At 32.7% G+C, this 12,139-nt stretch overlaps 1 protein-coding gene across 1 annotated transcript in view; it reads right to left on the bottom strand.

Annotated features, from left to right (window-relative positions):
- Positions 1–4,618, bottom strand: part of LOC147079344 (uncharacterized) — a 41,739-nt gene extending 37,121 nt beyond the window's left edge. Inside the window, exon 1 of the mRNA XM_085949413.1 lies at positions 4,580–4,618. Coding sequence (XP_085805539.1) covers positions 4,580–4,618 — 39 coding nt within the window. The remainder of the gene's footprint in view (positions 1–4,579) is intronic.
- Between the last annotated feature and the right edge of the window lie 7,521 nt (positions 4,619–12,139).

Genomic DNA, 12,139 nt, shown 5'->3' with positions numbered 1-12,139 from the left:
TTCACGCCGCATCGTTAGAATAATAAAACACTTGAGTAAATAATGTATAATATTATTTTATACTAACTATAATTATTATTGTTAAATATTTTTTTAACTCTACAATCTGTTATGGATTATGGTCGCCTCCCGAGAAGGTTTCTTAGCAGATTTTTTTTAAAATCTAAATGGTTGTTAGCCATTCGCTGAGCCTATTAGGTCCATAATATGCTTTTGATCAAAAATACCGTTGACTTATAAATTGAGGTAACACTAAAACAATACAAAAGCCGTTGTAAATGAGTCTGCTTATATTATACAACCGCTAACACGCCCTCGATGGCCGAGTGGCTTAGACCGACTTGACTGACTTGAGATAATCCTCGGTTTCGGGGCACCCGGGCTAATTCCACATCCCCTTCATCTGTATTATTATCTGAATTATAGGATTGTGTGAGTTTACGTGTGTTATTTTAATTTTAATTTCAATTTCCCGGTTCTTGAGGAGGACCGGGAGGGTTTTATACCTTTAATGCAAGGGTGTTGTTTTGTAAAATTTGATTTTATAAGCTATTAATTATTTTTTTTATTTTAATTTTAAGTCCTCATGTTCTCGAGCCACCCCCTCGGCCCACGCCGCACCAACCGCGTCGCCGCCTTTGTTGCCAACGTGTCGATCATCCTGCCGCCCGACCGGGTTCCTTTTGGTACATCTGGGTCCATTGGCTTCGGCATGAGGGTTGAGAAGGTTGCGAGTTTCGGAGTTCGGACGTTGTACCAGTCACCAGCTCGAGCGAAGACCATAAGAAGAGAATACTTTGTCAGGGAACCAGTTAAAACCTGTTCGTTCATCAAAAAGTGAACCGCGATGGGGTGAAAAACTCCGAGAGTGCGTTGTGCAGTACTCTCGGCCAAAAACCCCACCGCTGTGATTTTTTCTGAAAAGGAATTGGTATTAGTGGTTGTCCTTGGTTGTGTTGGTCGTCATGGGCTGCTTGGCTCTGATATCAGAGGTGGTGTGTTGGTATGTCCTGGTACAACCGCTAACACGCCCACGATGGTCGAGTGGCTTAGGCGTCAGCTTATAGTGTCGTGGGTCCCAGGTTCGAATCATGGGTTTGGCAAATACACATGTTTTAAATACAAATTTGTGTTTGAGTCAGAATATAGATATACCTATTAGGTTGATCAAGTGGCTAACATCCATTTCTCGTAAAAACAATATTCTCTTAATACAAACTCCCGCTCTGTGGAGATCCATATGATGTGGTTAAAAAAATCTTTTAAACACTGAATGTATTTGGTTGAAAAATGAGCTCTATCTACATTACAATATTGTCATTATTGATAGTATCCTATTCTGCTAACGTGGCTGAAGATGTACGCTGAAGTATTAAATTGAATTTATCTGTATCCAGTTGATTTATTTATCCGGATTATTCCGAAGGTGTGTTTGTGGATTTAAGTTATTCCTCTCACGTACCCATTTTAATATTGAAATGTTCTAAATATGAATCAATAAAAGACAAATTTCAGTCGCCGGATTCGAACCCGTAATCCACGATTACAGATTCGGTTATTCTACCAAACCACTACCGCGGGCGCTCATACGTATTGTAGGTAGGTATTTATAAAATTAGTTACGTTATAATATAAAGAAAGGTGCCTAATTATGCAATTCCAGCATCTGGCTAGGCCGTACTTTGACGTGTCTCGTACGTATCACAGCTCGAAACTTCCTAGAAATTATTGATTTTGCATGTATACCCGGGTTCGGAAATTTTTTTTTCGATTCTACCCAAAAAAAAAATATTAAAAGATATTTTATCCCTCCCCCTCTCCCATACAATATTATTACCAAACAATAAGATCACCTTAATAAATTTCTCTCAATGTTAATAATGACTAAAATAATTACAAGATAAAAAGAACTTTTTATATATCACGTTTTTAAATTGTCTGTTGAATCATACAAACTTGACAATTCTATGCATTAATAAATACTTTTTTTTTGTACTTGATAGAAATACTGAATAAATATGGAATACTGAAATGTCATTTTGACATTTCTTATTGATTTCCATAGTTACGCACGTATATATTAATAATTTAGTTGTTAGGAACCCCTTAGCAACCACCAATAATAACTTTCCATACAAAACAGAATTAACTGAAAATGAATTCAATTCTGCTGAAAGATGGCTAAAAGTATTAAAAGAATACATTGTCATCATGTTATGATATATTGTAAAAGTTTCAAATGTCTAGCTAGTCGTGAAGTTAGTTAAAAATCGATTATTTCAAGATTTGTATTGGACAAACAAGAAAAAATTTGTACTGGACAAACAAGAATACGAGCTAATAAAAACGTGGTAAAATATCTTAAATTGGCGCACATTTCGTAATAAGAATAACACGCATACAATATTAATACGTTACTGAAGAATTTCAATCAGGTTTTGGAAATTAATATGGTGTTTCGTTTTTGATAGCACAGCGTGTATATCAGAGTTTAATGTAATATCACAACTATATTTTCAAAATCATAAAGGTAAGTAATACGAGAATACGAGCTAAGAAAAACGTGGTAAAATAAACAAAATTGCGTCAACGGTGATTTTGTTTCTCTGCTTACATAGAAAAAATTCTGAAAAACCCGTACTCAAATATTGCTATTTAGATGTATGATTATTAATTATAAGAGAAATGGGATGATAGCTAGCGAAAAACTCTGGTATATACTAGCATCGTATACATTTGGACTCAATCCTCGAACTCGATTGACCCAAAACTAATACATCGCACATTCTACAGGAAGTTAAACCGGAGTTACAACTCGTCGTCAACACGATATTATGCGGTTAGCTTGTACGGCTAAGTGAACAGCAAGTAAATTTAAGTCCTTGGTCAAAAGCAATTATTTAACAGGAAAACGATCCCGTAAGACCGTCTAACCCAGTGGTCGGCAAACTCATTAGTCAGTAGAGTCAAATATCAACAGTACAACGATTGAGATTTGTGGCACAGCATCAAGAGTTCCGTCGCCGTGGCTGAGCCTACCTCACCCTGCAGCGGTGCTACAAGAGTGACCTACGTGCTGCAGGTCTAACATGGCGGGAGGCGCAAGAGTTGGCGATGGACCGAGGAAAGTGGCGCCAACTTGTGCTTGCCCTATGCCCCAATGTTGGGACGTGACAGGGTGGAAGAAGAAGAAGAAAGTTTTGAGTCTTAATTAAACTATAGGTACACTGAATAAAACTTGAAATCATACTTAATAATTATCTTATTTATTGATAAAAATTAAATTGTAAGTAAGATATCCAAAAAATTAAATCATGACAATGACTGACAAACACTTAATGTGAACAATGGCCTTGTATCTATTTTTATTTTTATTTTTATTTATTTTATTTATTAAGGAAAACAAACAGTTACATATTGATTACAGAAATTTATAATATAATAATAAAAAAGTTAATGCAACCAGCAAAGTTTCCATATATACATTATAATATATTTAAGCCTAACAAGATAGAGAGTAAAATAACATAAATATAAAGAAATTACATAAGAACATTACATGAGAAAAGTGAGAAAAATGAGGAAGAATAATGAATAATTAAATAATATACAAAAGATAAAAAAAGAAAAATAAAAAAGTAACATAAAAAATAAAAGAATTAATATATATGTATAAGTAAATACATTATAAATCTATTTATACAAAATCTCTTTGAAAAGTTTGAGTAAGTCAGGTTTGTATGTTGTTTTTAATTTTAGGCACGATTCCAGGTTCTCATCAATAAGACGACTTCTCAATTTACTCTTGAAAAGGTTCATTCTTAAAAAATATTGTTCGCATGAAGATGTAGAACCGAAAAGGGAAACAACAGCAAACGCTTGTTTTTTCAACTGATCATATGAGTCAGAAATACTATTTCAGGTGTTAAAAATTATCTTTTCTTCCTTCTTCAGATCTTTCAAAGCAGACTACTTGTGCTGTGAACTATTTTCACATTTCTTTTTCTCCAATATGTCCATATCAGCATAGAAACGTTGAAATTTAGAGCTCCATAGCTCTTTATTTTTTAAATCCAGCAATTGCATTTCAAAGTTGCTAATGTCAACATTAAAGGGAGAAAAACTTAATTCTGTTGACGTATAATTAAGAGGGTTTTTTTTAACAAAGACTAACGTCGCTTTGCTGTTTCTGAATTCCTGAAACCTATTGAGAAAAGCTTCCCTCATATTTAAAATTGTTTTTTTGAAATAGCAAAAGTCAATATCAGAATTATTTTCTTGGCGATGTTTCAGCAGGCTCAGAAAGTGAATCAAAGATTCTCTTTCGAATTCTTGAGCAAAATGGGATACCTAATTTGTTTTCGGATGAAATAACTTCTTCTAACATCGAAAAAAATGTGTTTCCTTTCCCCTGCAGTTTACGATTAAGACGTAATGTCTATCAAGAAATATTTTTTTGGATCAACTGATCGTCTGTTATTTCTGGATAGTGAACACCCTTCTCAAGGAGAAATTCTTTAATCTCTGTTAATCAGGAAGCGAAACGTTTTAAAACGTTTCCTCTCGATAACCAACATACCTTGTTATGCAGCAGAAGATCTGCGAACTCACTCTCCATTTCAACTAAAAAGAGTTTTAGCTATAATGGAGTTGATAATCTTAATCACCAATTCCATAAATTTGCAAATTTCTTCTTCAAAAATTTGGAAATGTCTGCGCACAAAGCGCTTCTTAGTGAATGATGCAATGGTAAGCAAGTATCTAGTGATTCAAAATAGCAAAAAACCCTTTTCGTACGCTGGTCATACTTTTCGCCCCGTCTATTGAAATTGACACAATTTTATCGAGTGAAATATATTTTTCCATGCACTTAATTACAGCATTTGTAATATCCTCTCCTCGTGTTTGACCTTTTAATAATCCTGAAAGTTCTTCTGTAGGACCTGTAGATGAAATAAATCGCACAAAAAGTGAAACTTGTGCTGTATCATTTATGTCACAAGACTCGTCAACTACTATTGATAAAGCTGAAATCAATTTAAGATCTTTGATTTGCTGGTTGGTTATATTCGAAGACATTTTGACTGTTCTATCTTTCATTGTTTTAGCCTGTACGTGGTCATTTGTGGCAGAGCCGCACTCAAGGACCCAAAGAGCCGCAGTTTGCCGACCACTGGGCTAACCGATGACTAACTTTTGCCCTGGGTCACAGGACTCGGTTACGTGTAATCGTACGTAAAACATTTCACCGTGGCACAGTACGCCGTGAGCTTATACGGTCTCCAATTTTATTAGATTATATTATATAAAAATTAATTCAATTTTCATAGCTGATTTTGGCAAAATTCATGAATTCAAGAATGATAACTTAACCTAACCAAAACTAACCTAACAGATAATCCAGTATATCGGCTATTTTCAAAATGTGTTTGCTGCTGGCTTCCTGTAAAGTGTAAACTGACAAGAACCGTGTTTTATTTAGACATGAATTTTATGTCAGTACTTACTATACGACCCAAAGAGGTTGGACGATCTAATTAGGGATTCCAATCCCGGGATCCCGAATCCCGGGATCCCGGGATCCCGAGCTATTTTCGATACCTATGAATCCCAGGATTGATAAACATAATCCCGGGATTTCGGGATTGATTTTTTATCAATTTTTATGGAAAATAAAATAAAAGCGAAAATATAACAGAAAAAATACTTTTAATAAAAAATAACTACATTTGAAATAAACTGAGTTTGAATGAAGTTTGATTTATACCCATGTGTAGGTTGGCGATTTATTTTATTTTTTCACGTAAATTATTAAAAATGGAAAGATTGGAAAAAAACAATGCTTCGCACTTTTAACAAAGTAATTCCACCATGATATCATACGTTTTACGGCAGTTTCATATTTGTCTGACTAATTAGATTTATGAAGTGGAAAAGCCATACGTACGCCATGATTATTTGCTTTAATATTTTAAATCTCGCTAATCCATTCATTAAGTCTTTACTATCAGAAACAGCAATCTCCTATTAAATTCACATTATTATTTAAATTACAATATTATTTATTCCGTTAAACTTGTGTATTTCCAAGATTGAACGTATACAATATTAACAATAAACATCTTAAATTGTATAAATTTTACTAGATTTATTTTTGACCGATTTTATCAATGTTATTTGTAAATATAAAATTTTTATATATAACAATGGAAAAAATGCCAATCCCGGGACCAGTCCCGGGATCCCGGGATTGTCAAATTGTAATCCCGAAATCCCGGGATCAGAATTTTGGCTCGGGATTGGATTCCCTAGATCTAATATACGGCCATATATTTCCGATACAACATTTCACGATGAAGTGTGATGCGGCGAACTGCATACGTACAATTTTCCGGCCACGATAGGAGTCAATTGCAATGGATTGCCATTATCGTCATTGAGCTGTGACAAAAGCTAAATTGTACGACAGTAATTTTAGTTTGCGATGTCACTTTCGTGAATGAGAAAAGATGAAAAACAGATATTATAATAATATAATATTATACCCTGGTAACAGGTTATTTGAAACTTTCACTTGAGTTATTGTCGACCGTTCAGAATATGGGTTTATAGCCCGAAACAGCTGTCAACGTAAATAACTCAATTAAGAAGTAAAATTAACAAAAATAATTTTGTTTAAAAAATATTATAATGGAGTGTTGCCGCCAGTTCAATTGACAGAATATTTTGAGTAATTTTTAATATATTTAGTCGCTTCAGAAGGCACCTCTTCCGAGAATGAACAGAAAAAATATGTTTTTTAAATAAACATTTTGGCAATGTAACATTCAATGTGTTAACGGCAATATTCGTCTATTTAATTCTAAACTATCCTAAACGCCAAACCATAAAATATTTAGGAAAGCGAAATTTAGAAATTACGAAACTATACTTAATTCGATTTTAGTTCTGTAATATCGAAATATTAAAAAAACATTTTTTTGTGTTTCAAATTACAATTAATTTTGGGGATTTATGAAAAATTCAAATTGAGGTACATTGGGAAATAATGTCACTTAGGATACTCAAGAAGTGGCATGAACATTTGATATAATCAATCCCATGCATTTTTTTTTAAATTGGCGTTTAGTATAGTTTATAGTTGAATAGACGAATACTGCCATATATTATTATTTCTAGCATTACTACTTTTTTTCAGGATTTGGTCGATTCTTGGTCGACAGATAATGGTCAGGTATCTTATTGTAGTCTATGTACAGTTTATAACAGAATACAGGTGTATATGTTACGCCAAATGTGTTAAATTGCGTATTACGTGAAATTGGCAAAATTTTGCCTATTTCATGAAAAATGCAAGCCCGTTGCCTTATTCATGAATTAGGCAAAATATATGTCAAGTGCGTGAATTCGGCAGTAATTTTTCTACCTAGTTCATGCATTTGGCATGTTAGATAGTAGCGCTCCGGTGGTGTTTTTTGCAACTAATCAAACTAACCAAATGTGTCAAATTTCATTGATTATATAAAAATATACCAATCAATAACTACAATGACGTTCATATCCATTTCCTATGCTCAAAAAAATCTAGAACTATAATATGATATTGGAAGAATTTTATTAAAAGGTATTTTCGCGATTTGATTCGTGCTTGGGTCTCAGGCAATGGTCGATTGTTTGTTTGTGATAGTATGCTTTGATAGTTTGATGACAGTTTTTAGCTAACCTCAAAATGGACATTCAGTTAAATTCAGAATTAAAAAACCTAACCTAAGTTAACCTTATAATATTAATATTATATTATGTCCAATTATAACTAATACAACCATCCGTATTAAATTTACTTTTTCTATTGTCAGTTGACAGTTTAAGAAATCCATACCCTGCCGAATTCACGCACTCGGCAGATAATTTGCCCAATTTATAAAAAAGTAACGGGCTTGCATTTTTCATAACATTTATATAAGATAAAAATATTCAAAAGTTCAGAACTCCAAATTAAATTAATAAAATGGTGATTTTCAGCAATTGTGTTTGTAATTATTAATAACAGTAATAACCAAATAGTTTGAGCTTTAAATAAAATATACTAATACCTCACCTGGTCATTCATCAACATTTTAGTGTGGTATAATCGGTAGCCAAAGCAAAATTCATAATAGTCTTTACGCAATGACGTTTCTAGGTAAATTGAAGCACAAGGCTTTGACAGGATTAGAGTGTTCCTTGTGATAAAAAAATCCTATCGGAATACCGACTATTATATTTAAAAAATTTAGCATTGGGTATGTTGGCCAGATTGATTATTAATTCAAACTATAAAAATGTTAAAACTTCTTTATTACCATAATCAATATGTTACTTTACGGTTTGAAAGTTACTGTTAATAAAATAAACGAAGTGATCTCTGCTAATGCTAATATTACAATTATGGCGTTAATTAAAACACTACAATCGTATTATGATGTGTACGGAAAGGTAATTCAATTTAATCCCTGTTTCTCTCCATTAGGCTTAAGTGGCATTAAAGTATGTACATGACTGCACCATTATTATTTGTACTCGGCTTTGCAGTGTTTTTCCTTTGCGTTTGCGTATTTTATATTTTTCCATATTGCATCCCTTCTTAAATAATAATTATTTTTAAGTTATCAACGGCAATGTTAATAGTATATGTGTTGTTTATTCTCTAGTACAGGGGTTGACAAATTTTTTCGTCAAGGGTCAATTTTGAAATCAAAAATATTTTGCAGGTCGCCCCTTTGTAAATATTTTCTGTTTAAAAAAAAACAAGGCAAAAAAATTAAAAATAAATTTTATTGTGTAAACTTATATTTTTATAACTATGTAAATATACATTATTATCACTCTTATTAATATACTACAAACAAATATTTTTTAATTTTTTCACCATGTGATTTATTCAATCGTTTGTTTGAAACTAAATCCCGCAATATAGGCTCAAATTTTGTAGTGTAAATACTCAAAACAGGTGCGATATGGTTGTCTGCTAATTTTGGTCATAAGTTTGATTTATTAATACTCATTGTAGGAATTTTTTTTTCACAAATATAGGTACTTAAGTACTTCCAAATAAAGAAGCCATTTGATGAGCATATTTAACTGTATTTGGATATACCTCAAGTGAAAGTCCTTTGTAGAATTCAATTGAATTCTTATCGCGATAAGATGCTTTTGCTTCCGCGTTCTTTTTCATGCAATTTTTAATATTCGATATGAAGAATAATAATAATACAGATTTAACATAAATCTCGCGGGACAAATCAAAAAGTCACGCGGGACACACTTTGTGAACCCCTGCAGTAGTCCAATGTGTCAAGATTATGGTTTTATTATTGCTTAATTATTATATTAATTTTTCCAAAACATAAAAAAAATATTTTTGTGAAATTATTATTCTCAGCTGCCAGTAGGTTTCTGGATTCTCTGGTCATTATATTTCGACATAAAATTGACCATGAAAGAACCGTTCATTACGTAAGTTATTTCCTGTCACATTGAGATTTATTACATTGTCAAGATGAATCGAGTATTGCATAAATTACGTAATTTATTAATAAGTCGGCCGGAGCAATAAATTGACAAACTAAAATTGAAGTAGGGAGTAATATCATGTTAACGCGCGTGTTTGAACATGTACCTAACCGAAAATTTTTTATTTATTTTTTAAACGGTATATGTTGAAACACGCGCGTTAACATCATTTTACTCCCTACTTCAATTATAGTTTATCAATTTATGGCTTCGGCCGTATGTTGTAGCTTAATCACTGGGGAATGCCAAAAGAAATGGCGTATTTCAAAATAACACTACCTTATTCTTAGGTCAATGATTATTATAAAGCAATCATTATTCGTAGGATGTTTATCACACTCGAATGGTCAAAAACATAGCTTATAATAAGTATCTTTAGAATTATCTTCAAATGTGTTAATCTTGCCCATTTTTTTAATAATAAAATGCCTAATTCTTGTCAAATTTGGAATCACAGAGATTATCAATATAATTTTTTATCGTAAATATTTCACTATAATAATGTCGATATAAATTATACTGATGGTTTTATAAATGCGTTTAAAAATGAATAAATGTAAAAAATCTTAACACCACTGCACATTTATGTACTGAAATATGACTATATTCTAAAACATTAGAGGGAGAGGTTTAAAAAAATACCATTTTATGTAATAAAAATACTTTATGCAGTCATCAAATGTTTAAAATAAATACAGGAGGACCTCGACTTTCGCACATAATTGGTTCCTGAAAAGGTGTGCGAATGTTGAATGTTCGAAAGTAGAGGGAAGTAAAAAAAATTAAATTGTGTGTGTTTTGAAATATTTATTTATCAAGTAAATATAAGATGTTTAAGAGACATGTTTAAGTGGGGTTTGCGGGTGTTTCCCTTAAAAAGTTATCAAGAGTTAGCTCTTTGCCACGCTTCTTTTTCTTATTTTAAATAAAATATTTTAAATGGTAAATCATTAACTTTACAATATTGCTTAACTGCTGGCACGAAATGTAAAGTGAACCAATCTTTTAATATTAACGCAGTAAGCCCAGGTTTTTTTATTTGATTACTGTAAGCAATTCTTTATCCTTTCCTTTCAATGCTCTGGAATTTTCTGGGTGATAAATTAACATTGGCATCAATTTTAAATCACCAGCCAAGTTTCCACCAAGAAGCAATGTCAATCGGTTTTTAGAAGGTTTATGCCCTGGGGCAACTGATTCTTCCTTAGATAAGAATCTACGACTAGGCATTTTTTCCAAAATAAAACTTTGTCATCTACATTAAATATTTGGCTAGAGGAATATTCTCCATCTTCAATAATTTTGGATAATGAGGAAATAAATTCTTTTGCAGCAATCGCATCAACCGATTTTCCAGTGAATTTAATATAAACCAACTGTCACTTGCTTGAAAAATCGTGTTAGAATCTTCTTTTTCTAGCCTTCCAATCTTTGTACAAACTAAGAGCCTTCGCTTGAATAATTGAAATATTCAGAGGGACATCTTTTTGATGTTGGTCGTCGATCCATGATGACAAATATTTTTCCATTTCATCCATAACTATGCCGTGTCCTTTAGAAACAACCTTTAAAGATAATATATTTCCACAATTTTGAACGTATTCCTTAATTTTATTTTTATTTTTCAAAATTGAACATATCGTAGTAGACCTATTTGTATCATACGAACGTCCGATTGAAGCAAAAGATTCACCGCAATCAGAACGTCATGTGAAGTTTATAAGTCCTTGATTTCTTTTTGTTCGTATCAACACTGCAGTTTTTCCGTTTCTCACTCATGTTTATAAATTTTTAGGGTGAAGTATTTCAAATGAAGAAAATTAGCAAAACGCACAACATGACACGCCCGCACGCGCTCCTGCGCAAGACACCTATCCTAGTTAGGTCACAAGCAAAGTGACGGGTGCGAGCAAGATGCAAGTGACGCAAGAAATGCACTTGCTTGTGAGCGGGCGAGAAGGGGATATCTTAACCCCACGGCCAGCGCGACGTTTAAAAAAAACGATTTTTTTGAAATGTGCGAAATAGCGAATTGTGCGAAAGTCGAACGTTCGTAAGTCGAGGTCCGCCTGTATAAAGGATAATAAGGCTTCAAAATTATATAAATAGATTATCTACAACGTTTAAGGTATGTCCCGGATCATGCTTTGAAAATAGAACAAAAGCTCCTTTTTGACCTATTCTGAGCATGTCCCCCCTTAAAGTGATCGATTTAGATTCCCAATCCCTGTTTCCAGAGCATTGGTATATAATCCGGGAAGAATCGCTCAATAATGTGTTCGCCTTTCTTCCGACAACGAAATAGATTCCGGTCATTTCAATAATATATTCTTCAATCGTTACTACTTGACTGTAAATAATATTATCGGTTAATTCAGAATTCAAATCTATTAAAAAAAAGTGTCGTTCTGTTACCAAGGTTTCATTTAATTGTTTCTTCTTCTGTATAATATACAGGACCAGATTAACCTCCACTTCGGTCCCTGGGTTAATACTTATTGGACACCCCAAAAATACAATATATCGAAACGTATTTATTTAAAAAAATATATTTCTTCTTTATTATGTATTTGTTTACGAAGAACGA

Source organism: Rhyacophila brunnea, unplaced genomic scaffold (genome assembly GCF_057557595.1).
Source record: "Rhyacophila brunnea isolate RB1 unplaced genomic scaffold, BYU_Rbru_1.0 scaffold_1, whole genome shotgun sequence".
NCBI lineage: Eukaryota > Metazoa > Arthropoda > Insecta > Trichoptera > Rhyacophilidae > Rhyacophila > Rhyacophila brunnea.
The sequence above is the reverse complement of the archived record's forward strand: the minus strand, read 5'-3'. Positions and strand labels throughout refer to the sequence as shown.